The sequence below is a fragment of the Panthera tigris genome, chromosome B1, assembly GCF_018350195.1.
Source record: "Panthera tigris isolate Pti1 chromosome B1, P.tigris_Pti1_mat1.1, whole genome shotgun sequence".
Taxonomy (NCBI): Eukaryota; Metazoa; Chordata; class Mammalia; order Carnivora; family Felidae; genus Panthera; species Panthera tigris.
This window is the reverse complement of record NC_056663.1, coordinates 183,386,565-183,409,672: the sequence shown is the minus strand read 5'-3', so window position 1 is coordinate 183,409,672 and position 23,108 is coordinate 183,386,565. Positions and strand designations below refer to the sequence as shown.

Below are 23,108 nucleotides of genomic sequence, written 5' to 3'. Positions count from 1 at the left end.
CCATTGGCTTTAAGTCACTTGTCCATTTGGCCAAAGCAATGAGTATGGTAAGTCCCGCCACAGAGGTGGATTCTGTGTGGTAAAACAGGAATATCGTTTGGGGACCTACAGATATCAGGGAGACCAGATAGGATGGAAAGAAGGTAGGACAGATGGCAAAAAAAATCTACCAAAACCAAAAACCTACTTTATTTTTCCTTCCATCCCATGTGGTCTTCCTAATCCTTACCCCATTACGTGCCCTGCTAAATTAAATTTGTCTCTTTAATTAAAGGACTCCTTTGGTTTTCTCTCCTTCTGCTCAAAAACCTTCCATGACATCCTGCTGCCTTGCAAACAGAAACCCCAATTCCTTGATACTCACGATTGTCCACATTCTAGCCCTAAAGACATTCCCCCTTCTAGTAGTTTTCTATAGTCTGCAAACTTCTACTCCAAACTGCTTTATCCACTAACCTCCAGTGATGTGCTAAAATCTTCCCTTCTCTCTGCTCTTAGTTTCGCCCAATCCGTAGGAACCTTCTCTACGAAACCTTCCCTGAGCATCCCAGCGTGAATCAATATGAATCATTTGGCAGTTACGCTTTCCTTATGACATCCCCTCACCTGCTCAGTGCTTCTTCCATAAATAGTCAATTAGCTCCTTGAGCAAAGTGCCTTGCATACATAAGGTGCAAAATAAGCTCCGTGATTTGTTCTGATGATTTGGTACCCATTTAAGGGACACAAAGTACTGAGCTGACCTTCTCCTTAAGAGAAAGCAGCAACCAAACTATAATGCCATCATAATCCTCATATAAATGGGAAGCATATAAACGGGACCACGGACCACAGCCCTGTCACCTAACATTGTTAAGGAAACAAATACACGCGCGTGCACGCGCACACACACACACACACACACACACAACAATCCTAGCTAACCTTTCACAGATTCTTCTTAGCAAGGCAACAAGGACTGACCTGATTTCTTTTCTCTTCAGGGAAAGGAAATGTTATAAACCTAAACACCAAGGGAAGTCTGTGTATTATCTAATACATAAGACAAAACGTCTCTTCCACTTTTGTTACTGGAAAATCACAAATCAATAAGAAAAGCTGATGAGAAAAAAAAAAAGATAATGGCATCACATATATTGAGAAACGGACTAGTCTTCAATTATAACAACAGATTTGCCAGAATCCATAAAGTCTGGGCTATGAGAGTTTGAGGCAGTTATGTGCACCGTTTTATAGTACAAGATAGATAAAGACCCTCTGTCCCACCAGAATCATCGTTTATTTTGTTATTTGTCTGTTTAATGCCAAACATAAGCAACTGTGTAACTGTCAAAAACAGGGAAACCATCTCTTGGCTGAACTAACCAATAAGTTTCCTGTAAAAAAAAAAAAAGTCGTAGATCTGATAACACTGTAGAAACATGGCCAATGCTGTTTTAACATTTATCTCCACTAAGCCTATCTCCCTCGGGGGGGTAAAAAACTGAATTGCTCAGATAATTGTGGCCATATCGCTGGCTATATTATTTACTCATTCACAATATGGTCGAAAGAAGCACTTTAAAAGTTAATTAAATGGGACGGGATTCTTATGATTTAAACTTCCATCTATAAAAGTTTGATTGAAAAAGTGTGCAGCTGTAAAGACTTTATCATGTACCACAAATTCGCTGTGGCGGATATCCTGGCTCCCTGACTTTACAGCAACGCTTAATGTTATCAGTGATGATGCTGGTGATTCATGGGGCGTGCATGCCGCTACCTGGCCTCCGTTAAAAGAGAGATCCAGTCGAAACCACTCCTTCAAGGGCATGGTGAATTTCGTTTTTACCGCAAGGTCTTCTCCTTTGACAAGGTGCATCTGAATATGCAAGTGGCCTACAAGGAAAATCAAAGCTCGTGAAAACCACACAAAAATATTACTTCGAAGTGCGTCAAGTGGGTGCACCTTTTCATCAACTGCCTTAAGCAGCTACCCAGCTAGAACGTGTTCCTCCTTCCTTGAAACAAAAACAAAGCAAACAAAAGAACACGCAAGTGAACTCCTTTGTAAAGAAGGCCTTTGTTTCAGGCTGCCAGAAATAAAGTTTCACGTGAAGCCCACGTTTGAAAATCATCACTTTCGCTGAACTGCCACGTTGACAACATCTTCCTTAATTGCAGACGTATCTGCCAATAGAGCACGAGAAAACTGCAACATCGTTTTAAAGGTTCTGTCTCATACTTACCCTCTTCGGTAAGAAATACAGACGGCGTGCCGTACATCTCATTAGAATCAACAAAGTACAGAATCCCACAGAGACTGGCCTTGCAATAATGGAGTAAATAAAGCCACAATGAAACAGTAAACCTACAAGTGAGGAGAAATAAAAAATTCTGCAGATTGATATCATCCAAGAACAGGTAATTATAGTTAACAATGACCAAGTAAATTGCTTTCTTTCCAATGAAGGGATGAATTTGCCTTCATGTTCATCATGGGAGATCAGCTTGCAAAGCTTGATTTTTGAGACAAAGGAGGTAGTTATAGTAACTGCAAAAGACAGGAGTTAAGAGTCATTGTGCAAAACTGGCAGATAGCATACCTTGCGCCCAAAACTCTGTTTCTGTGCCCCTTTGAGAATCTCACACGCCTCCCATCTGAGTTCTTGATTAGGGTTTAGAAAGCCAGACGTAAAACAAAAATCTGGATTTTAATAAGAGGTGATTTGATAAGAAGCTATTCTAATTCCAGTGATTAAAAGGAAAAAAAAACACAACTAGGGCTTTTTGAGCAATTTTGTTTCCTTCCAAGATAAAAGCCTTAAGGTAGAAAAATGTCATAATCTGCAAATGGCATCGCTCTATGTTAATGGGGACACACAGACACTATTTTAACGCACACATTAGGTTGCGCAGGATCACAGTTCTGGCTGACCCATATGGAACGACTAATCTAATTGTTCCATTTCTGGACCGGGGCTATTTTAGTTGAAAAAAGTATTGTACATCTGTGATTTGCCGAGTGGGAATAAAATAAGAGTAGTCAACTTAACTAGGACACATTTAGCCAAGATGTGTGATCCATCCATCACTCAGCAAATATTTGCCGAGTGCTTGCTTAATGCCACGCATCGTGCTAGTGACCGGAAGTTCAAAGACGAGGAGCTGGGAACAACTGCATTTTGCAGATGAAACGGCAATCAAGGTCAAAACCAACGTACAGAGTTCTTGCCATCACCCCGGTGAGCAAGTCACAGTTGGGGGTTAAAGTGGCAGTGGCTCCGGGTTCTTTGGGGGATATATCCAAACAAGTCCTTTAGAATTTTCTGGGCTTTATAATCTGGCCTCGGAATCAGTGGTAAGATATGCAAACAGATGGTGCCACACAGCTCCCTCCTGACCCACCCAGCTGAGCAAGCTCATGAAGATAAGTTATTACAAGGAAGCTTAGCAAGAACATACGCTCAGTAAAGTGACTCAAGATCTTTCTACAGCCAGCAGCATGGGAAGAATTAAATCACTCTGCTAAATCCATCCGGTCTGAGGTGAACCAGGAACCATTTTCAGCATCTTCAATTCAGCAGAAGGAAAAAACTATATCTGGGTTTTGCTGAAATCAATGGAGGAGATCAGAAGTTGTGAGATTTCAAGCAGCTCATCCAGTCTTCCAAGACAGAAAAGGCAAAGCAAAGGCGGCAACGTGTGCCGGCTGTGGCTGGCTGCCCCCGAAAGCTTGCAAGGCTTCAGGCCCCCACACCTTGCGCCCCTGCTCATGTCATTCCTGGGACCGACACAGAGAGTCTAAGGCAAACTGAGGACTGCTAATCGCAAGAATAACTCAAGACCGCTTTGGGCCACGAATTCCGTCTAAGCTGTGTGGATCTCAACATTTTTCCAAAACGTATTAGACAGGTATGTCCTCCTAAGGGAGTCCACTAGCCTGCCCTGGTCCTCAGGTTAAAACGGTCCTGCCCCACCAGCCCAGCGCCCCCCACCGTCCTCTGCCCATTCTTACACTGGGTAATCTATCCGCTGGCGTCGGGTGGCCTCCAGCTCTCGGTTGTGAAACCTCGGGAACTTCTTCACAATGCCTGTGTTTTCTCCACTGGAGGCATAGAGAAAGCCCAGCAGGGTGACCACATCTGCAAACAGCAAGACGGCTGCCTTTCAATTATCTCCAGAAAGCACTGCTTCCCAAAGCACATTCTTCCTGGAACCCTCTGCCTCGCTCCACTCAGAGAGTTAAAAGAAATCGTCTGGAAATATGAGCGATGGTTTATGGAACCCTGAATGTACGCCGGGCACCCTCTGAGCACTTTGCAGAGAGCGATCTCAATTCATTCTCAGAGCAACCCTACAAAGGAGATTGCATTATTAGTCCCAATCTACAGATGAAAAGCCTGAGGCATAGAGGGAAAATGACTCGCCTAAGGTCACGGCTAACAAATAAGTGGCAGACCCGGAGCTTGGGTTCTAGGTTCTTAACCATTTCACACGCTGCCCCTTCCAATAAGGAAAGCATTCGGAGTTCACGCAACAACAGTAACGATTATCACATGAGTAGCACTCACTATGGTCCACGCTGCTGTAAATGTATCTACAGCTCATCTGGCCAGCTAGCTACAGAGAGATTCATTGAAGCCTCATTATTATCCCCATTCTACAGACGAGGAAATGGAGGCACAGCTACCAAAATGGTTAGCTACCGTGTATATAACACAGAATATGGAATCATAGCATCCCAGGAATAATCTCATTTAATTTCACAACAGTCTTTCAGAATCCATGCCCTTAAGAGCACACAAGCTTTTTGCTTCTGTGCAGACTTTCCAATATACTCCACACATTACCCTCTGCAAAAATGACTAACCAAACCCCTTAAAACCAGAGAGCTTTCCACTTCATTTTGCAAATGTGGGAGAATTCTGTGGCTCTAGAGAAGATAGGGATGCCCTTACCAAGTCTTAAAAGGAGAACTGAGTTATCTCATCTATATTTAATACCTACTGTTCTAAACAAGGCCAGAATGATTTTTTTTTTTTTTCTAAATTGCCCATACCCATTCCCCTTCAAAGGAAAAAAAAAATCACGGACTTAAACCGAGGAATAAAGATCCCTTTCCTCTTTCTTAAAACACTCTGTGGTTTAAAGGTCCATGATTCAATGCTAGAAACCTGGGTTTCTTCCATTGAAAAGAGAAGAGTTAAGTTCTGTGCCAATTATCAAACGCCTATATGGCACGGATTACAGATTACGGGAGCCTCAGCCTAGGATACTGGAGACCCCAGCTCTCATTCCTCATTGGAGAGAATGTTTTATTATAGAGAGAGGTACCTCTGGGTCATTAAAACTTAGAAATCACAGGAGCAAAGTGTTCATAGTCTCCAACCCCTGTGATACATCTAATAGAATTAAATAAAATAGAGCCAAGCTGTCCCCAGTGCCCATCTCCCTGTTTTGTGAGAGGCAGAGAGGCATTTGAAAGCTCAAAGGCTACCAATCCCAACAGAAACAATGCCATTTTTTTTTTTTTCTTCACGATTTGAGCTCACTTGGAAACACTGGATTTGCTGATCGATCACAGGGATGGGAAGCAGGGCACACAAATGGGAATACTGCAAAGGTGTCTTCGGAATCTGAGGGGAAAATCACCAAGACGTTGCTGTCAGCCCAACCTTGGTTTGGCTTCCACCGCGTGGAGTGGAACATAAAAGGCCAGATGGCCACGTTAGCCCCCTAGGAGGCCTTCTGCTAGTGATTGCTGCTCAGTTACCTAGTGTGCAGTAGAAACATTTATCAAAAGGAGCAGGATTTGATTCTGCCCAGCCTGCCTCCAGTAAAAGGAGGCTTCATAAAGAGGTTTCCAAAGGGAAAGGAGTTAAAAGTCAATGCTGATGAGCCTCTCCTTTATCCAGGGATCAAAGTAAAGCAGGTTGAGCAGGAGAACTTGCAGCAAAAGATGTGGATGGAAAAATCTAAGACCGAAAGATCTAAGACAATTTTACAAAAACACATACCTTTCGTACCCAATAAAAACCAAAGTGATGGTGGTTTCCCTGTAAGACCTGCAGCTTCAATGGTTCTATTTTGGGGTTCTACTGCAATTTTTTCTTCAGTATAATCCTGTCTTCCCATTTACTTAGAAGGAGTAAGAATGAAATTCTGGAGCAGGAAAGGATTTAAGAATTCGGCTAGCCCGGGATAACATGTAGGCTTGTTTTCTATTAACTGGTTGTGGCTGCTTGGAGTGCTATGCTTGATTGGTGATGGCTGTCATGGGCACTAGAATGGGGAGTAAGAGTACCAGTGTCATTCCCCATTAAAAACTTCACAGGTACAAAAACTTAAGTCCAAAACGTAGGTCCAAAGAGGATAAGTGGCTTGCCCAGGTGCCTCTAGAATATAAATCCTAAGAGAGCAGGGACATTACTGCAATGGTTACCCCTTCCCTGGAGTCCAGAACGGCACCCAACCCCTAAGCCTCCACAAATACTGAGGGAGTGAACAAATGAAGAAATGAATGGACAAATGAACACAGTGCGGCCGAGTCTGGATTTAAACCTGCCTCTCTTTTGCTCAACACTTTTCACAATTTTATAATGTGCCCCGTGCTGCCCAAATCAGATCACAGTCTCTCTTCTTTCAGACCCTTCCCCCAAATCCCTTTCTTTGGCTAATCTTGAATGAAGAAGTTAGGCAGGAAAAAGGCATCACTACGACATAAACATAAAATACGAGGGACACGGTTCAGGTTTGGAACCCGCCACCTTGACTGTTTTGCTTGTTTCATTTTCTCCAACTTTAGAGCAAGAGGAGGCATTGGATTTTGTATGGCGCAAACTCCTTCACTGGGAGACAAGGAAAGTGTTAGTGTCTCGTTGAAGGTTTTACGGCTAATAAGAGATGCAGGCGTGACTCAAAGCTGGTCTCCCGCTACAAACCCAATGGGCTTCTTTTGAAACCACATCGTATCTCAAAGGCCTTATCAAAGAGAACTCACGCTGAGGTTCAGCTGGCTTGCCCCTGGGCGGCCTCGCTGGTGGTTAAAAGACTGAAATATGCCCATATTGGTTAGAGGATGGCTGCTACGTTGACCCTCCAGGGCCCCACCACTACCACACATCCAGGCTCTCCTTCAGGGTACAGCTTGGCTCGGCAAAAGCCTGCATCACCATCCCTCTTCAGCACTACGGCTAGCGCCTGCGGACACTGACCAGGGCGCCACCCTCCCCTCCCCCCACCCCACCCCGTCTAATCTGAGTGGGGTGGCTGGGGTTGGCCATACAGCCCACTCTCCAGTTCAGCAGGGTGATCAGAGCCCTGACATGGACATCTGCTCTGGAGAGGGTCCCATTTCCAACGTAACAAAACCCTCCTGAGGACGGGCTTCGAGCACCACCACAGTGACACAGGGGAGACCTCGGGCCGTTTGTGGAGAAGTTAGAGATAATCTTGAGGCAAAAAATAACCAGCTAAAAGTCTGTAAGTGGACACGGGAGGAAAAGAAGTTAAGATTTTCCAACCTGGAGAAGGAAAGCAAGAGTACGGGTGATTCAATCGCGCTTTCCGAACACGGAACGTTAAAAGGCAGGACTGTTTGGGTGTTTCATTTTCTTTAAAAGCAAAGCCTGAGAACTAAAATTCCATTTTCTAGCAAGTATGATTTAGGTCAGAACTTCCCCCCAAAGGATACAAGGCAGTGAAGTGGGCGAGTAAGGAAGTCAGTAGAATATTCAATAGTAGGAGTGTTAAAAATAAAATAAATTCCACTCCCAGGAATTTATCCTCCAAATATGCTTGTAGGTGTGTAAAAAGATACATGGACAGGGATGTTCCGTGAACCCTTGTTGTTGATAGTAAAATAGTAAAATACGTGACCAATATGCGTGACCATCAGCAGGGGACAGACTGAGTAAATTATGAGCCGTCAGGCAACAGGATTTGCTAAGCAGCTATTGAAAAGAATGAGGCCATGTAACATGCAGTAACATAGAAAAATCTCTGCTGTATTGTTAATGAGTGTAGGACAGAGTTTACAGTATCTTCCCATGTGTGTACGAAGACAAGGGCCGTCAACTTAATGCTTATATGAGCAGAGAACATTTCTGGAAAGAGACACAGAAACCGGTATTAGTGAGTTTGCCTCCAGGAAAAGAACTTGAACACAGAGTGGGCGGGAACTCGCTCTTGCTCCAATCCCTTTTACACTCTATGAATTTTTTACCAGGTACATGTATTCCTTTTTAGGCTAAAACAGCAGAGAACAAAGTCTGAGCATTTCCACGCAGGCAGGGAGAAAGGGACAGCCACATTCGGAGGCCTCCCCGCCCTGGGCCTCTGCGGCTATTCAATCTGCTTCAAGGAGACAAAGTCCAGTGGGTGAGGAAAACAGGATGATTCACATCAGTAAAAATTCAACTTAAAAAAAGAGTATTCCTTCTAATTTAGAACCTGGGTTAGGGCTGTATTAGCATATTTCAGAGAGGCGGCATAGCAAAGTCGAAGGAATCAGGAAGCTTGGACTCCCGTTAAACAAACTGAGCCTTGGTTTTCTCCTCTGAAAAGAAAGGATGAGAATAAGACTCCTTCCCATGGGACTATTATGAGGATTAAATGAGACAATGTGCACAGAAAAAGTATTCTGAAAATCATAAAGGGCAAGGCAGATACCAGGCACTAATTAGTGTTATTACTGAGAAATTCAGACTACCGTGATTAACTGGGGGGGGGGGGGGGGAGAAGAACTAAGTCTCTCTTTTTTTAATCAAAGTGCCAAACACATGGTTCTCATAGTTATAAACATTATCATCATGTCATTGACTTCTAACTGGTATTTTCACAGAGACAGGTAAAGCCTGGCTCCAATATCTGACTTAGTCCTTCCATTACTTTGTTGTAATGGAATTTTGTTGTAAGAAATCACACTTCTAATCCACCGGATCTGAAGATGAGACCGGATGTTTAGCAAAAGGAAAAGAGAATGGAAAAGAAGGAAACTGCCACGTTCCCCAGTTTCTGTCCTAAAAGGGAAGAACAGAAAAATGTTCATATAGACAGACAGTAGGGCAGAATGCTTAATACACGTTCGCATGGCATTTAAGAACCTTCCACGTGGGGCCCCAACCTGCTATTCTAGTGTAATTTCCTGAACTGCCCAACTCATACCTGAGCCTCCTCTACCTGGGTGAACAAATACAGAGCAAGGAGCTGCTACTCCACATCGCCACCCTGTGGCAGACACTGGTCATCCGTCCACATGCCGCTCATTCTCAGACTCAGGCCCAGACTCAGCCTCAGAATCCTTCTCAACACCGCGTCTAGGTGGCCACCCCCACCCACTCAGAGGTGGCGGGCAGGACGAAACCTCACACATCAAGAGATGCAGACTCGTCGCCATTCTGCCACCCGGCTGCATTTTCTCCTCTGTGTGTTGTCATTCGTGCTTTCCCTTCTGCCTGGATGCTGTTCCCCCTACTCGTTTTCTGACTATGAAAACTCTAGTCACCCTTCAAGTCTCTATTCAAGCGTCGCCTCCTCTGTGAAGAAGCCGAGCAAAGTTCTGCACACACAGAGACTGCTCAATAGCTTTTTTCAATGAATGAATGACTTAAAGTCAAGAAATGGTCTCATGAGCTCTCTCCGTAGTGGAGACCAATAGTTATGTGTGGGGTTTGGGAACCAGACGACCTGGGTTCCAATCTCTGCTCCATCATCAAGAGCGGTGCGACCTGAGACAGGTCACACTAACTCTCTGAGTCAGTTTCCTCCTCTGCAAACCTGACAGGAGGGTGCTGGGCAGATTAAATGAGATACATAAAGCACTTAGCACAATGCCTAACACACAGTGAGTACTCAGTAACAGAAAGCGGCTGTTACTACGGGGTGGCTGTTTTCCCCTCCCACGTAAGCACCTAAAGACAGAGGGGACCATGTCTGCATCTTTGAGCCACCTGACTTAGTAAAGAAATGGATACATAGTAGGTGCTCAATCACTCTTTGCTTAGTTGACCTGAACATGAAACACCTTGTGTAAGGAAAGAAGTACCAACACGAGGTTAGGGAAGGCCAGAGGGGGGAGAATTTAATTTCTGATGTTGGGGGTGACAAAAAGAAAAGAGAAGAAAAGTAATCTTCAGGGCAGGGGCGGGGGGGGGGGAGGGAAAATTTGACCTGGCTACCGGAAATAATGGGTATGGTGTGGCAGTGGGGAGGAGGTATTGGGGAGCAGTGGGGAAGGCTATCCCCCCCACCCCCTGTAAAAGAAACTGATGTAGTCAAAGCAGGAGGTGAGGAATCGCAGACTCAAACCACGAGGGCAGAGCAAAGGTGAGCTCATGTGTGGTTGTCGAGGAGAATCACTGACCAAGAGTCCGCATCCTTAACCAGCACCGCCCTGATGGGCTCTATCCGATCAGCTGTGGTGTGTGTGCACAAGCCTAGGGACGGCACACAGCCGCCCACGACCCCTGCGTGCTCCCTAATGTGACAACACAGCTGTGTGAGGATGTCACAGTGTGACAGTCACACACAGCCCTACGAGAAAAAGGTCCTTGCCCCGTGGCTAAGAGCATTCATCACTCAATTCACAAAGAGTCACCGCATGCCTGGCCTGTGCTAGGGGCTGCGGCGGGCACCGCATAAAACAAGCCAGGACCTTGGCGGTACGGAGCTTGCCTACCAGACAGAGACATTCAACAGGCAAAAAAGCAATGACGCATATTTAATTACAATGTCTGGTGACGATAAGGCGGAGAAGGAAAATAAAGATAGATGACAGGGGGGGGGAGGGGGAGGGGTGGGGCTGCCATCATAGATAAAGTGATCAGGGGAGTCTTCTCTCCTGAGATGACATTAGCACGGAGGCCTGACGCAAGGGAGCAAGCCATGTAGGGCAAGGGAGCAGGGACTTAAGTGTCCCAAAGGGACTCAGGAAGCTCGAGGAGGAACAAGCAGGTCCGTGGGGCCGGAGCAGGTGGACGGGGGGGAGCATGGCAGGAGAGGCAGTGGGAAGGGGACAGGAACAGGAAGAGGACGGGGACACCTTGCATGGGCCATGGTAAGGGTCTTGGGCAGCTCTTCCTCACTGTAATGGGAGGGACCGCCTGCGGGGGGGTGGGGGGCGGTGTGACCCCCCCTTGCACCGGTTGCCATGTGAGGGATGAGGGCAAAGCCAGGCTGTGACACGGGCCAGTAGGACAGCAATACGCACGGCGAGCAGTGATTGAATATGCAACGTAGTCTGAAGACGGGGGCCACGGGACCAGCGGCCCTCTCACCTCTCGAGGCAGGACAGGCATGAAGAGAAGTCCAGGTGGGCCTAGAGTTGCTGCCCGTGCCTCGGATTTTTCTCGATGGTCATGCATGAGTCAGACACACGTTTAACGGGTGAGGGACGACTGCTACTGCCTGGTCCCCTCCCCCCAGGAAACGGACAAGAGTAAGTGGAGCCTCAGGTGTGGCGTGCCTGGCCACCTATGGCCCACATGCCCAGGATGCAGCCGGAGCAGGTGCACCAGGAGGGCACGTGGCCAAGCCTTGGCACACACGTGTCCTGAAAGGCTGCTGACTTTTGATCTGGGCTAGATTTTCTCAGCAAGGCGGGACAAAAGTCTACCCACGTGTCCACCAACAATCGGACCACCGGCCGGGCTTGCCACGGTCCTGGCAAAGGAGATAAGCTTCCGGGGAGCGGTTGGGAGGGGGGTGCGGGGGGGGGGTGCGGGGGGCGGGTGCGGGTGCATACAACCCTCACCTCGGGAGCCGAACCTAAGCTTTAGGTGGAGAGGCACTCAGCCACGCTCACGGAACAGCCGTGCATGGGGACCTTGGCTTGCTCTCTCTTTGTAAAGGAAAAAGCAAATGAAAGCGAGTCAGGGGGCACTTCAGTTCAGACACGGAGCCCTCGTAGGACACCAGGCACTCGACACAGAAAACGTTCCCCCACACCCCACACCAGGGCTGGCTGCAGACTGCAAGGGGACCAGACATGAAAGGCACCCCCGCGGCTCCCTAATGCCATCTTGTTGTTCTGACTTGACTCTTGTTCATCAAGAGCCGAATAGAGAAGCCCCTGCTAAGAACAAGCCAGAGGCCTGGCCCCCTTCCATCGCACAGCCGCATCAAGAACAAAGGTCGTGGACACTTTCCGTAGGGCGGCCGCAGACACTCTTTTGATTCCTCTTTTAAAGAGAGGGAGAGGAAATGGTCCCCTTTCTGGTGAAGGAATCACAGCCACGCACACAGACCTGGTCTGAGAGTGCACAGAGCCCCCTCCCCCCATTTGTGGTGACTTTAATTATTAGAAAGGGTTTTCCTCTGCGTTACGCTTTTATTAGATTTGCTCTCACCCCAAAAGTAATGCTCGGAATAAGGTGGGGAGAAAAATCCCACTGCGCTGTTCCAAAGCTCCGTGAACACAGGAAGGAACAACAAAAGAAAAGAAAAGGCAGTTCACCTGTTAAGGCTATGTTCGGGCGCCCTAAGACCTCAGCCAGTCCATAAATGACTTCATTTAAAAACTTCCAGCTTGCAATTTAGTCATTGTTCAATGAGAAATATGTGATTTGCCAAACATGAAATGGAATCATTACGCCCTGACAAAATCGGAGGCAAATCAAAACCGGCTGTACGCGCCTCGTGCTTCCTTCTCCTTAATAAATTAGGTCTCCCCGTGGAGGGCATTCCAGAAAGATGCTGGCATGGGGTTCTGCCTGGAAGAAGGATGCACACTGATCATCGAAATGCAGGCAGCTCGACTAGTTAATTACCCGCCCCGCCCTACCCCCAACTCACACACACACAGAAAAGGAATCTGCCTTCTTCTGCATATCTGTATTTAAAAGCACCGCACAAACAGGGAATAAGCCAGACACAGAACGAGGCTATTCAGACAAAACCCAGGATAAGATCGCATAGAACTAGACACACGCAGAAGCACACGTGAAAACTGGTGGATTCTGAACAAGGTCTGCAGTCTAGTTCAACAGTATTAGATCCACATCAGTTTCGTGGTTTTGATACTGCACTACAGTTGGGAGAGACGTCACCATTAGGGGGAAGCTGGATACATGGGACTCTACCATTTTGCAACTTCTTGCAAATCTAAAATCATTTCAAAAGAAAGAGATTATTTTTAAGGGCAAATGTGTTCGTTCTATGGCAAGAGGCCTCCGACCGACTATAATATATGGTGGTACCGGCCCTGGAAGCTGTCATTACATGCAGGGCTGTTTGGGGGTGGCCCCAGGAGACATTCGTGGCCATCACCTTCTCGGTGTTCTTAAGTCATCTAGGAGTGATGGCGCTTAGATGTGATTTGCCACCCAGGCGCCTCCCGAGGAAGGGTCTGCTATCACAGGCCCATGGGTTTGCTTCGCCCACCAAGCCTGCCGGGGGGTTGAGCCGCAGTTACTCTAGATCAGAGTCCTACCAGCTCTGCCCCTGCTCTAGAGGCCCCCTAAGCCTTAAGATACATCGGAGTCAACGGAGTGTGTTTAAAATGCTGATTTCAGGGCCCCACAGCCTACAGAGCCTGATGGAGTAGGATATGGATGGGGCCTGGAAATCTGCATTTATCAGAGCCCTGGGTGACTCCATTGCAGCTGGTCCTAGGGTCACATTTCAGGTGAGTGCTGGGAGCATGCCCAGGTTGACTCCCCATCGCAGGATGGGCAGAAGGGCCAGCAGGCTCTCAGCATCCACATAGCAAGGTGCCCCTCTTACCAATGGAGAGAACTTCTAAGAGTGCACAGCCAGAGATCTCCAACCCCGGTGCTTAACGGAGGGCACGGGAACCTCCTGCATTGGTCCTTCGGTGGCTATAACCATGGGACATTTAGGATGAGATGTAGAGTTTGGACCCTATCATCGTGGTGGCTAATTTTATCAAGTGCTGGTTATGTGTTAAGCACATTACATCTCATTTAATTTCCACAGCACTGCTCTGAGGGAATTGCTACTTATTATCCCCATTTTACAGATAAGAAAACTGAGGCTCCCAGAATGCCAAGGTTCACAGGCAGAAAGTGGCAGAGCAAGGAGTTGAACCCAGGTTTGCTGGGCTGAAAACTCCCACGTGATTTCCTGCCTGACACAAAGGCTGCTCTGGTTCTCATCTCCTCCCGGAAAAAACACTCCACCTAAAAATAACTGATAGTCAAAGGGTTCATGAGGGGAGAGGGAGGAAGACTTCCCCAGTGCCTGTGCCCGTTTCAGTGGCAGTAACGCTCCTTTCCCAGTTCAGACCCAAGCCTCTGAAGGTCCCTCCACGACCTCTGTGACCCTCCAGTGCAATCTCTTCTCTCCTACTCTTCCCCTCTCTTCACCTTTTTACTTCCTCCCTCTTTCTCCCTAAAGTCCTAAACTACAGGCTCGGTGTGCCCGCCATTTTCCTCACCTCCCCCCACTGCTGGTATAAGAACCTTCTCCGCCATCCTCTCGTGATACAGGCTATCTGAAGAAATACGCACGAGGTTCCTTGCAAGGCAAATGACCTACCACTTTCAAGAGGACACTGGGGAATCTTGTTTGCCCGAAGGTTCCAAATATAATCCATGTTCCACTCCAGGCACACTTGATGGTCTTTGAAAGGGCGTTCGAAAGGCGGGACCGTCTTCAGCAGAGTATAATTCTTAGCTACGGCATGTAGCAAATTGTCCTCCCATTTAACATTCAAGTCTCCACCACTGTATCTGTGAGTAATCCAGGCGCGTAGTATCACCGCGGATACCGAAATGGAGTGTCTGATGAAATAATCATCTCTGTAAACCATGATGCTCGGAAATCTCACGTGCACTATTTGTGTCCTGCTGGTGTGAAGATGCTTTTCATTTTTCCACCTCTTTTTGTACACAGGGATGCTACTTCTGAACTCGGACGAGACAACTGCTTCCAGATTGACAACACACGGCTGAGAGCATAAATACTCAACCGAGACTTCAGAAACATTGCGGACGTTCCCTTCAACGACGGTGAAATAAATAAAGTCTTTGTAAGCCGTGCTCTGTTCCGCTTTGGGTGTTACCGACGTCGTCAGGGACGTCTGCCTGCCCAAAGACGGCACAACATTCTGAAAAGGAAAAAAAAAAAGAGGAAGAAGAAGAAAGAAATACAGGGAGTTAAAAAATCATCATATTAACAGATGTGTGAATCATTTTCCTGGGATACAAAAATACCCGTCTACATAAAGCAGAGAACGTGGGACACGAAAGATGGCAAAACCACTACCGAACAATTAGAGAAAAATGCACACACACACACACACACACGCACACACGAATGAAGATTAGGCCACATTCAACTCTCTCCCCAGACTCAGTAGCATCTGCTGATCAAAATGGGGCTTTCAAAGCTCCGTGGCAATCATTCCAGAGTTGGTTTCCAAACGGAGGAGCTAGTTCGCAACAAATCCAGGAGCTGCGAACCTGCCTTGGTGTGAAAGAAAGGGACGAGCCAGCTTCAGACATTTCCAAACTATTGTCCTGACTTCAAATGGTGATCAGACACAGCCAAATCAAAGGGCGGGAGAAGAGTTCAAAGTGCACCCGAGAGGGAGCATGATGGGGATGCCAACCTGGCCTCTTTTTCTCCCGTGAAGTTCTGAGCCAGGACAAGCACGCATGACGGATGGACCAGCAGGAGGTTCCGGCTGCTCCAAATCACACGCAGCCAGCCTTGGACCACAGACTGTGTTGTCTGATTCTTTCACCACGGATGGTGCTCCAGGTGCCAAGAAGGATTTTAGCCGTGTGTGTATTTACCTAGTTCTTTAAACGACGAAGACCTCTCAAAATGGACCTTCCTTGCAGAAGAAATCTTGGAAGTTGGTCATGAGATCAAGGCAATGTTTCGAGCATAAGGCGCTGATGTATGGGTGCTAAGAGCTCTTCCAAATATAACTTTTGTGATTCAGGCATCCAAAACACAATAGCAAAAAGGTTACTTTGGACCGCCTCACACCCATTCGTATGGCCGTTATCCAAAAACAAACACAAAACAAAACTAACAAGCACTGGAGAGGACGTTCGGAAACTGGAATCCTCGTACATGGCTGGTGGGAAGGTAAAACGCCGCAGCCACTGAGGAAGACAGTGTAGCAGTTCCTCAAAAAAACAAAACCTAGAATTACCACGTGACCCAGCAATTCTGCTTCTGGCTATACACCTCCAACAGGGACTCGAGGGGCGGCTGGGTGGCTCAGCCGGTTGAGTGTCCGACTTCAGCCCAGGTCATGATCTCGCGGTCCATGAGTTCGAGCCCCGCGTCGGGCTCTGTGCTGACAGCTCAGAGCCTGGAGCCCGTTTCAGATTCTATGTCTCCCCCCTCTCTGCCCCTCCCCTGCTCATGCTGGGTCTCTCTCGGTCTCAAAAATAAATAAAAACATTTAAAAATTTTTTAAAAAAAGGAAAAGAAAACAGGGACTCGAAGAGATACACTCAAAGACACACACCCATGTTCACAGCAGCATTATTCACAACAGCCAAGAGGTAGAATTGACCTCGATGAATAAATGGATAAACAAAATGTGATCTACTACACACCCAACGGAATATGATCCCGCTTGAGAAAGGAAGTCTGACGCATGCTACAATATGGATGAACGTTGAGGACATTATGCGAAGTGAAATAAGCCAGTCACAAGGAATAAATACCGCATGATTCTACTTAGAGGAGATGCCTGCAGCGGTCAGATTCGTAGAGACGGAAAGGAGGGTGGTGGTTGCCAGGGGTTGCGGGGAGAAGATCACGGGGCGTGAGTGTCTAAAGGGCACGGAGTTGCCGTTTTACAAGATGAAAAGAGTCCCAGAGATGGATTTGGTGATGGTTGCACAATAGTGTGAATATACTTAATGTTCCTGAACGATACACTTGAAAGTGGTTACGATGGTAAATTTTGTGCTGTGAATATTTTTACAAGTTTAAAGAGGAAGGTCACCGTGGTCTTTTCCGAAGAAGGAAGAAATAAGGACTCTTTTTTCAATTCTGGCTGAAGGGTGTAGGAGACGCAGAGGGGGCTAAGACATAAATGTGGGTATCAGGAAATCGTGTTTATAAATAGTGACACAAGGCAGAACGTGCCAGTGCTCTAGTCGGACTATAAGCAAGTCCTAAAGGAATACAATCCCAGGGGAGGGTCATTCTTCCTGGGGGTTCTAGAACAGCCTTTATGGAAACAATGGTATTTCCGTTGGGCTTTAAGGGATGAAGAGAAGTTCTTTAGGAAGAAAGGCAAAGGGGAAAACGCTGCAAGTGGTGTGAACAGCATCAGCAGGGGCAAGAAGGCAGGGAAACACCGACGTACGTGGGGACCACATACAGGGCAGGTTGCTTTGACCAGAGAACAGGAGGGGAACGACACAAAAGGACACAGGGATGTGAGGTTGAAAAACGAAAGGCAGGGTTCTGGCTCTCAAGGAAGGACACTGAATCCCAGTCCCCCATGTGGAATCTCATTCTACTAACAGTGAAGAATCAACGAAAATTCCCGTAAAAGGGAACTGCGTTTCTATTTTAAAAGCACTGACAGTCAATTAGAAACAAAGCTAACAATCAAGAAAAATGAGCGGAATGACATAGTTCATCAATTAGTGAATTCCCACGGATAGTAAAGGAAAGGCACATGGAAATGACACTGAAGATACCAGTTTGAACTTACTAGGTTCACAGAGATCAAAAAAGTCCGATAACACACTGTACCGGCCAGATGGGCCTCTTATGTATGGCTGATAAGAGTGATCTCTGTGGATGGTGGTCAGGCAATAGCCATCGAAAGTATAAAAAACCCTCCGGTCCGACAATTCCCCCTCTAGGATTTTACCCTACACATACTCTCAAATTTGTGCAAAATGATGTACGTACATGTTTTCACTACAGCACTGTTTGTAATAGCAAAAGGTGGAAAACTAAATGTCCATCAAGAGACTGCTGGTTCGGGTGCGTGGGTGGCTCAGTCGGTTAAACTTCTGACTTTGGCTCAGGTCATGATCTCACGGTCTGTGGGTTCAAGCCCCATGTCAGGCTCTGTGCTGACAGCTCAGAGCCTGGAGCCTGCTTCGGATTCTGTGTGTGTGTGTGTGTGTGTGTGTGTGTGTGTGTGTCTGCCCCTGCCCTGCTCTCTCTCTCTCTCTCAAGTAAATAAACATTAAAAATTTTTAAAAAATAAATAAATAAAGGAACATATATATATATTTTCTTTAATACACATAGCACGGGTTGCTCACATGGAAAAGGATAAAGTGACCAGAAGACAGGGTAAGAGAGGGACATTGGCTGTATATTCTTATTTATTATCTTTTGAATTCTGTATTACATGAATATTGCAAAACAAAACAGAGTAGGGCAGGGGGTGGGGTGGGGGGAGCAACTGTCCTAAAGATGAAAATAAAAAACATAGTTTCTCCAAGTGGCAGAGTGAGAACAGGAGAATGGCCATTCCTTTTGATTAGTCATGGGAAAAGCGTGGGAAGAAATATGTAAAGAGGTGGGTACAGTCCAAACTGTCTGCCCCCGCAGTAAGGGGTTTAATTGTTTTATGTTCTCATTTATACTTCCAAATTACACGGGGGAGGGGGGGAACAAACATAAAAATAATCTTATAATTAGAAGTGGCGACTGTTAGAGTGGATGAGCCCTTGGCGAGGAATCAGCCCGCCCCATTTTCCCAACGAGGAAATGGGTCGCTGAGAGGCGATGCTCTCCGACATCACCCGGGCCGGTGGCTCAGCAGAGGCAAGCCCAGAAGCTTCCTCCCCCCACCCACCCCGTTTTCACTCTCTCTCCCCCCGTTCTTCACCCCACAGCGCACAACAGCGAGACTGAAGAGTTGCCGGGCTGAATTCGGCTTCCTTGTGAATGAGAGATACCCCCAGCATTTGTCCATAAGCAGTGGCTTGTCGGACGTGTGGAGGTCTGGCCCGCCGCTCAAGACGGGAATCCGGCCTCCAGCCCACAGCACAGGGTGGCTGAAGACCGAGGCCACAGGTGCAGATGGAAGCTGGACGGCACAGCAGCCAACGGTGGCTGGTGTCCCTCCTACCAAGTGCCCCCAACGCTGCCCTCGCTCAGTTCCCTGGGAAGAAGACATTGGCCCAGTTAGTGAGGCAACTGGACTAGAGTCCAACACATGCTGCGGTATATTAAATATTACCTTGTGTTCTTTCTCAGAGAATGACTTTAAACCTCTTCCTCATTCCTCTTATGTATTCCTTAAAGACTCACCCCAGCCCTCTTCACCCACTTCAATTGTTTTTCAAGTTTATTTATTTATTTTGAGAGAGAGCAAGAGAGAACACGTATGCCGGGGAGGGGCAGAGAGAGAGGGAGAGACTGAGACTCCCAAGCAGGCTCCTTGCTGTCAGTACAGAGCCCGACTCGGGGCTCGATCCCACAACCGTGAGATCGTGACCTGAGCTGAAATCACGAGTTGGACGCTCAACTCACTGAGCCACCCAGGCGCCCCTCCCACTTCAGTTATTTTTTAATCTTTTTTTAAAATTGTTTTATTTTTTAAAAATTTTTTTTAATGTTTATTTATTTTTGAGACAGAGAGAGACAGAGCATGAACGGGGGAGGGTCAGAGAGAGAGGGAGACACAGAATCCGAAACAGGCTCCAGGCTCTGAGCTGTCAGCACAGAGCCCGACGCGGGGCTCGAACTCACGGACCGTGAGATCATGACCCGAGCCGAAGTCGGATGCTCAACCGACTGAGCCACCCAGGCACCCCTTAATTTGTTTTAAAGTTTATTTATTTTGAGACAGAGACAGACAGAGTGAGTGGAGGAGGGGCAGAGAGAGAGAAGGAGAGATTGAGAATCGCAAGGAGGCTCCTCCCTGTCAGCGCACAGCCCGACGCGGGGCTCAAACTCACGAACCATGAGATCATGACCTGAGCCGAAACCAAGAGTTGGACTCTCAACTGGCTGAGACGCCCAGACACCCGTAACCACGCGTTTAGTATGGACGCTAGGAACTCCAGTGAATCTTTCTGGTCAACCAAATTCTGGAGGGAAGGCTATTCGATTTCACCAGATTTCATTGCAAAGTGCAGTTGGTAACAGTGTCCATTATCTTACACCTCAGGGCTAAACACGCACAGTCCCCTGTCCCAAGTGAATAAGCACGGCACATGGAAACCGGTTTCAGTTTTGCTCGATGACCCGTGACCTTCCGCACATGGGCTCATCACTGCGGAGATCGGTGGTGACAGATGAAAATGAAGAAGGCGTAGGACACCTGACAGCATACTCTCTCTGGGCCCTTCCCTCGAAATTCTGTTTTCAAAGGAAATCTCTACCTATGCATATGAAGATTATTTTATTTTCACATACTTCCAAGTCTCAAGTGCAGCAGAACTAAGTCCAAGGTTTATGGGTCCTAGACTCATGCTAAGCTGATGCAGTAGCCACAAGTCACATGAGGCACTGGTCACGTGGCTGGTCCAAAGGGAGTTGTGCTGTAAGTGTAAAACATACACTGGGTTTCAAAGACGATTTTTTTAAAAAAGGCAAAATACCTCATTAATATTTCTTATACCGGTTATATGTACAAATGGTTGTATGGAGATGCAGTAAGCTAAATTGAACACGTGACTAAAATTTACTTTGCCTCTTTCCGTTTGCTTTTTATTTTTATTTAAAAAAATTTTTTTTTAATTTTTTTTTTAAACGTTTATTTATTTTTGAGACAGAGAGAGACAGAGCATGAACGGGGGAGGGGCAGAGAGAGAGGGAGACACAGAATCAGAAGCAGGCTCCAGGCTCTGAGCCATCAGCCCAGAGCCCGACGCGGGGCTCGAACTCACGGACCATGAGATCGTGACCTGAGCTGAAGTCGGACGCTTAACCGACTGAGCCACCCAGGCGCCCCTATTTAAAATTTTTTTAACCTTTATTTATTTTTGAGACAGAGAGAGACAGAGCATGAATGGGGGAGGGGCAGAGAGAGAGGGAGACACAGAATCAGAAGCAGGCTCCAGGCTCTGAGCCACCAGCCCAGAGCCTGACGCGGGGCTCGAGCTCACGGACCACGAGAACCTGACCTGAGCCGAAGTCGGACACTTAACCGACTGAGCCACCCAGGCGCCCCTCCGTTTGCTTTTTAAACGTGGCTTTTAGAAAATCTGAAATTACCTATATGACTAGCATCTGTGGCTTACGTCGTATTTCTCCTGGATGGTGCTCTTCCAGATTTGAAGCGAGCACAGGCTTTTCCTCTAAAAAAAGGGCGCGATGGTAAGTATTTTCGGTTTTGTAGGCCACTTGGTGTCCGTGAAAACTACTCGGCTCTGCCGAAAGCAGCCACAGACAACTAACTCACAAGCGAACGAGCACGGCTGTGGTCCAGCACAACTGTGTTTACCAAAACAGGCGGCTGGCTGGCGGGCCCGTGGGGCACAGTCTGCCGACTCCTGTTCTAAGATTATCAAGCTTTTATTCTAGATTTAGAATTCAGGAAAACACAAGATGACAGAAAATATGCACTTTGAAGGAACGATCATACCGAAGAAATGAGATTGGGCAATTAGATACAATTTCATATACGTGTGGTTGATGGCGCTTGATTTGTTATTTTGCTAAGGTTCCCTGGCGGCGGTGTTGACATCTTCCTATTGTTTCAGTAACATCTACGTGGGATAAGAAGTTCGACCGAGGCTAAAAATTTCAGGACTGGAAAATTTCACGGGCTGACAAAGACGATTGGAGAAGTGGGAGAAGCGTTAGTAGGAGAGAAGAACAATTTCAGGGATGGACAATTGTTTTCTTCATAGGATGGGGGAGTGCTGGCCCCAAAGGGGAACTTGACATCACCGTGAGTGGCTTTAGGGGCAAGGTCTGAATCCCGCCAGAAGGCACTACAGTCTTCAGTCCTTTGGACACCTATGCAACGTAGGAAGCTGGCATCTTGTGGGCTGGAGGAGACCCAGTGGGCAGCTGCTACGCCGTGAGTTGTGGCTACCTCTGTTATGTACAAAACCAACACCGATTAGCAACACATCACACTCTAAATATTGATTAAGCTGAAGCTGATTTCCTGGCTCAAGTCATGTGTGTGCTTATGAGCTGTTTCCTGCCAGGAAAATAAGGCAATTAACTTGAAGAGTTTCAGCTACAGGCATGACACGTGTCCAACCTTCATAGGTATTTTCACATGCCAGCTTGCATTAGCGGAAGTGAAAAATTACCCCCAACGTTCCTTTGTTTAGAAATTATGAGGTCAGAGTCCATGTCTTACTCATTGTTATGTCTCTGGCTTCTGAAATACAGGTAGGCAGGCACACAGTAGGATTTTGGTTAAGTGCTTCCTGCTGAACTAAAGTCCTGGGCGTGAACGTTTCTGCCAGGACCCGCTGTGGTCTGTCCTGGGTCACTGCTCCTGGGGGGGGCACCTGTATATTAACCGGAGGACTCCATCCAATCTTGAGTCCCTGACTCCCATTTTTGCGATGGGGAGCTGTCTCCACTTCTCCGTTTCCATCCAGCCTCGCTAATCTCCTTGTAAAGAAGCCTCACCCTTTGGCATCCCACCGGGCCCCTGGGGGTCACGGCTGACATGAGGGACTGTGAGGTCAGGGGAGGTGGCACTCTGGCACCTACCTTACCCATTTAGGGTGGACTTCTTTCAGCTATCAAGTCCCTCCAGACCTTTCAGACAACCTCCCTACATTCTAGAACTTTCCATGTCTCCACACCAAAAATACAAATTAAATTTTTTAACATTTCCTATCCTTCTACCCTCTGTTGGACTCCTGCTCATCTGGCAAGTTCATCCATGTTAATGTGATAATGAAAACAGTGCTGCAGTAAAGTCACATACCTACATTTCTATGCCAGCCTGGTGAAGATAATGCCTTAAAAGCAAAGCCTAAACGCACTGTGTCTATAAGCAAGATTTTGGGAGTGACGGGGCATTTCTGTGCCCCTTAAATTATGCCATTTAGGCAGTCACGGAGATGTTCCACCTCGGAAGCTACTGATTTGTTCTGCACACAATGGAGCTGGGCTCTGAAAGATGCCTGAGCCCTCAAACATCTGTTTACACCAGAAGTAAGCCTTAATCAAAGTCAAATTTGACAATGTCACACCCACTCACAAAACAGATTCCCTTGTGTTTGTGTAATTGAGTATGTATT

At 47.0% G+C, this 23,108-nt stretch overlaps 1 protein-coding gene across 7 annotated transcripts in view; it reads right to left on the bottom strand.

Annotated features, from left to right (window-relative positions):
• The window catches only part of SEL1L3 (SEL1L family member 3), a 103,185-nt gene that overhangs the window by 74,084 nt on the left and 5,993 nt on the right, over window positions 1–23,108 (bottom strand). For 3 of the 7 annotated variants that reach the window (XR_006217054.1, XM_042984829.1, XM_042984825.1), the window contains exons 2-5: window positions 14,479–15,049; window positions 3,998–4,142; window positions 2,229–2,350; window positions 1,661–1,878 (exon numbers count right to left, since the gene is read on the bottom strand). Coding sequence is in view for 6 of the 7 variants with exons in the window: in XM_042984829.1 (XP_042840763.1) it covers window positions 1,661–1,878; window positions 2,229–2,350; window positions 3,998–4,142; window positions 14,479–15,049 (1,056 nt within the window). In the remaining variant the exon portion in view is untranslated. The remainder of the gene's footprint in view (window positions 1–1,660; window positions 1,879–2,228; window positions 2,351–3,997; window positions 4,143–14,478; window positions 15,050–23,108) is intronic. The other 4 variants (XM_042984827.1, XM_042984828.1, XM_042984826.1 and 1 more) reach the window with 4 other exon arrangements.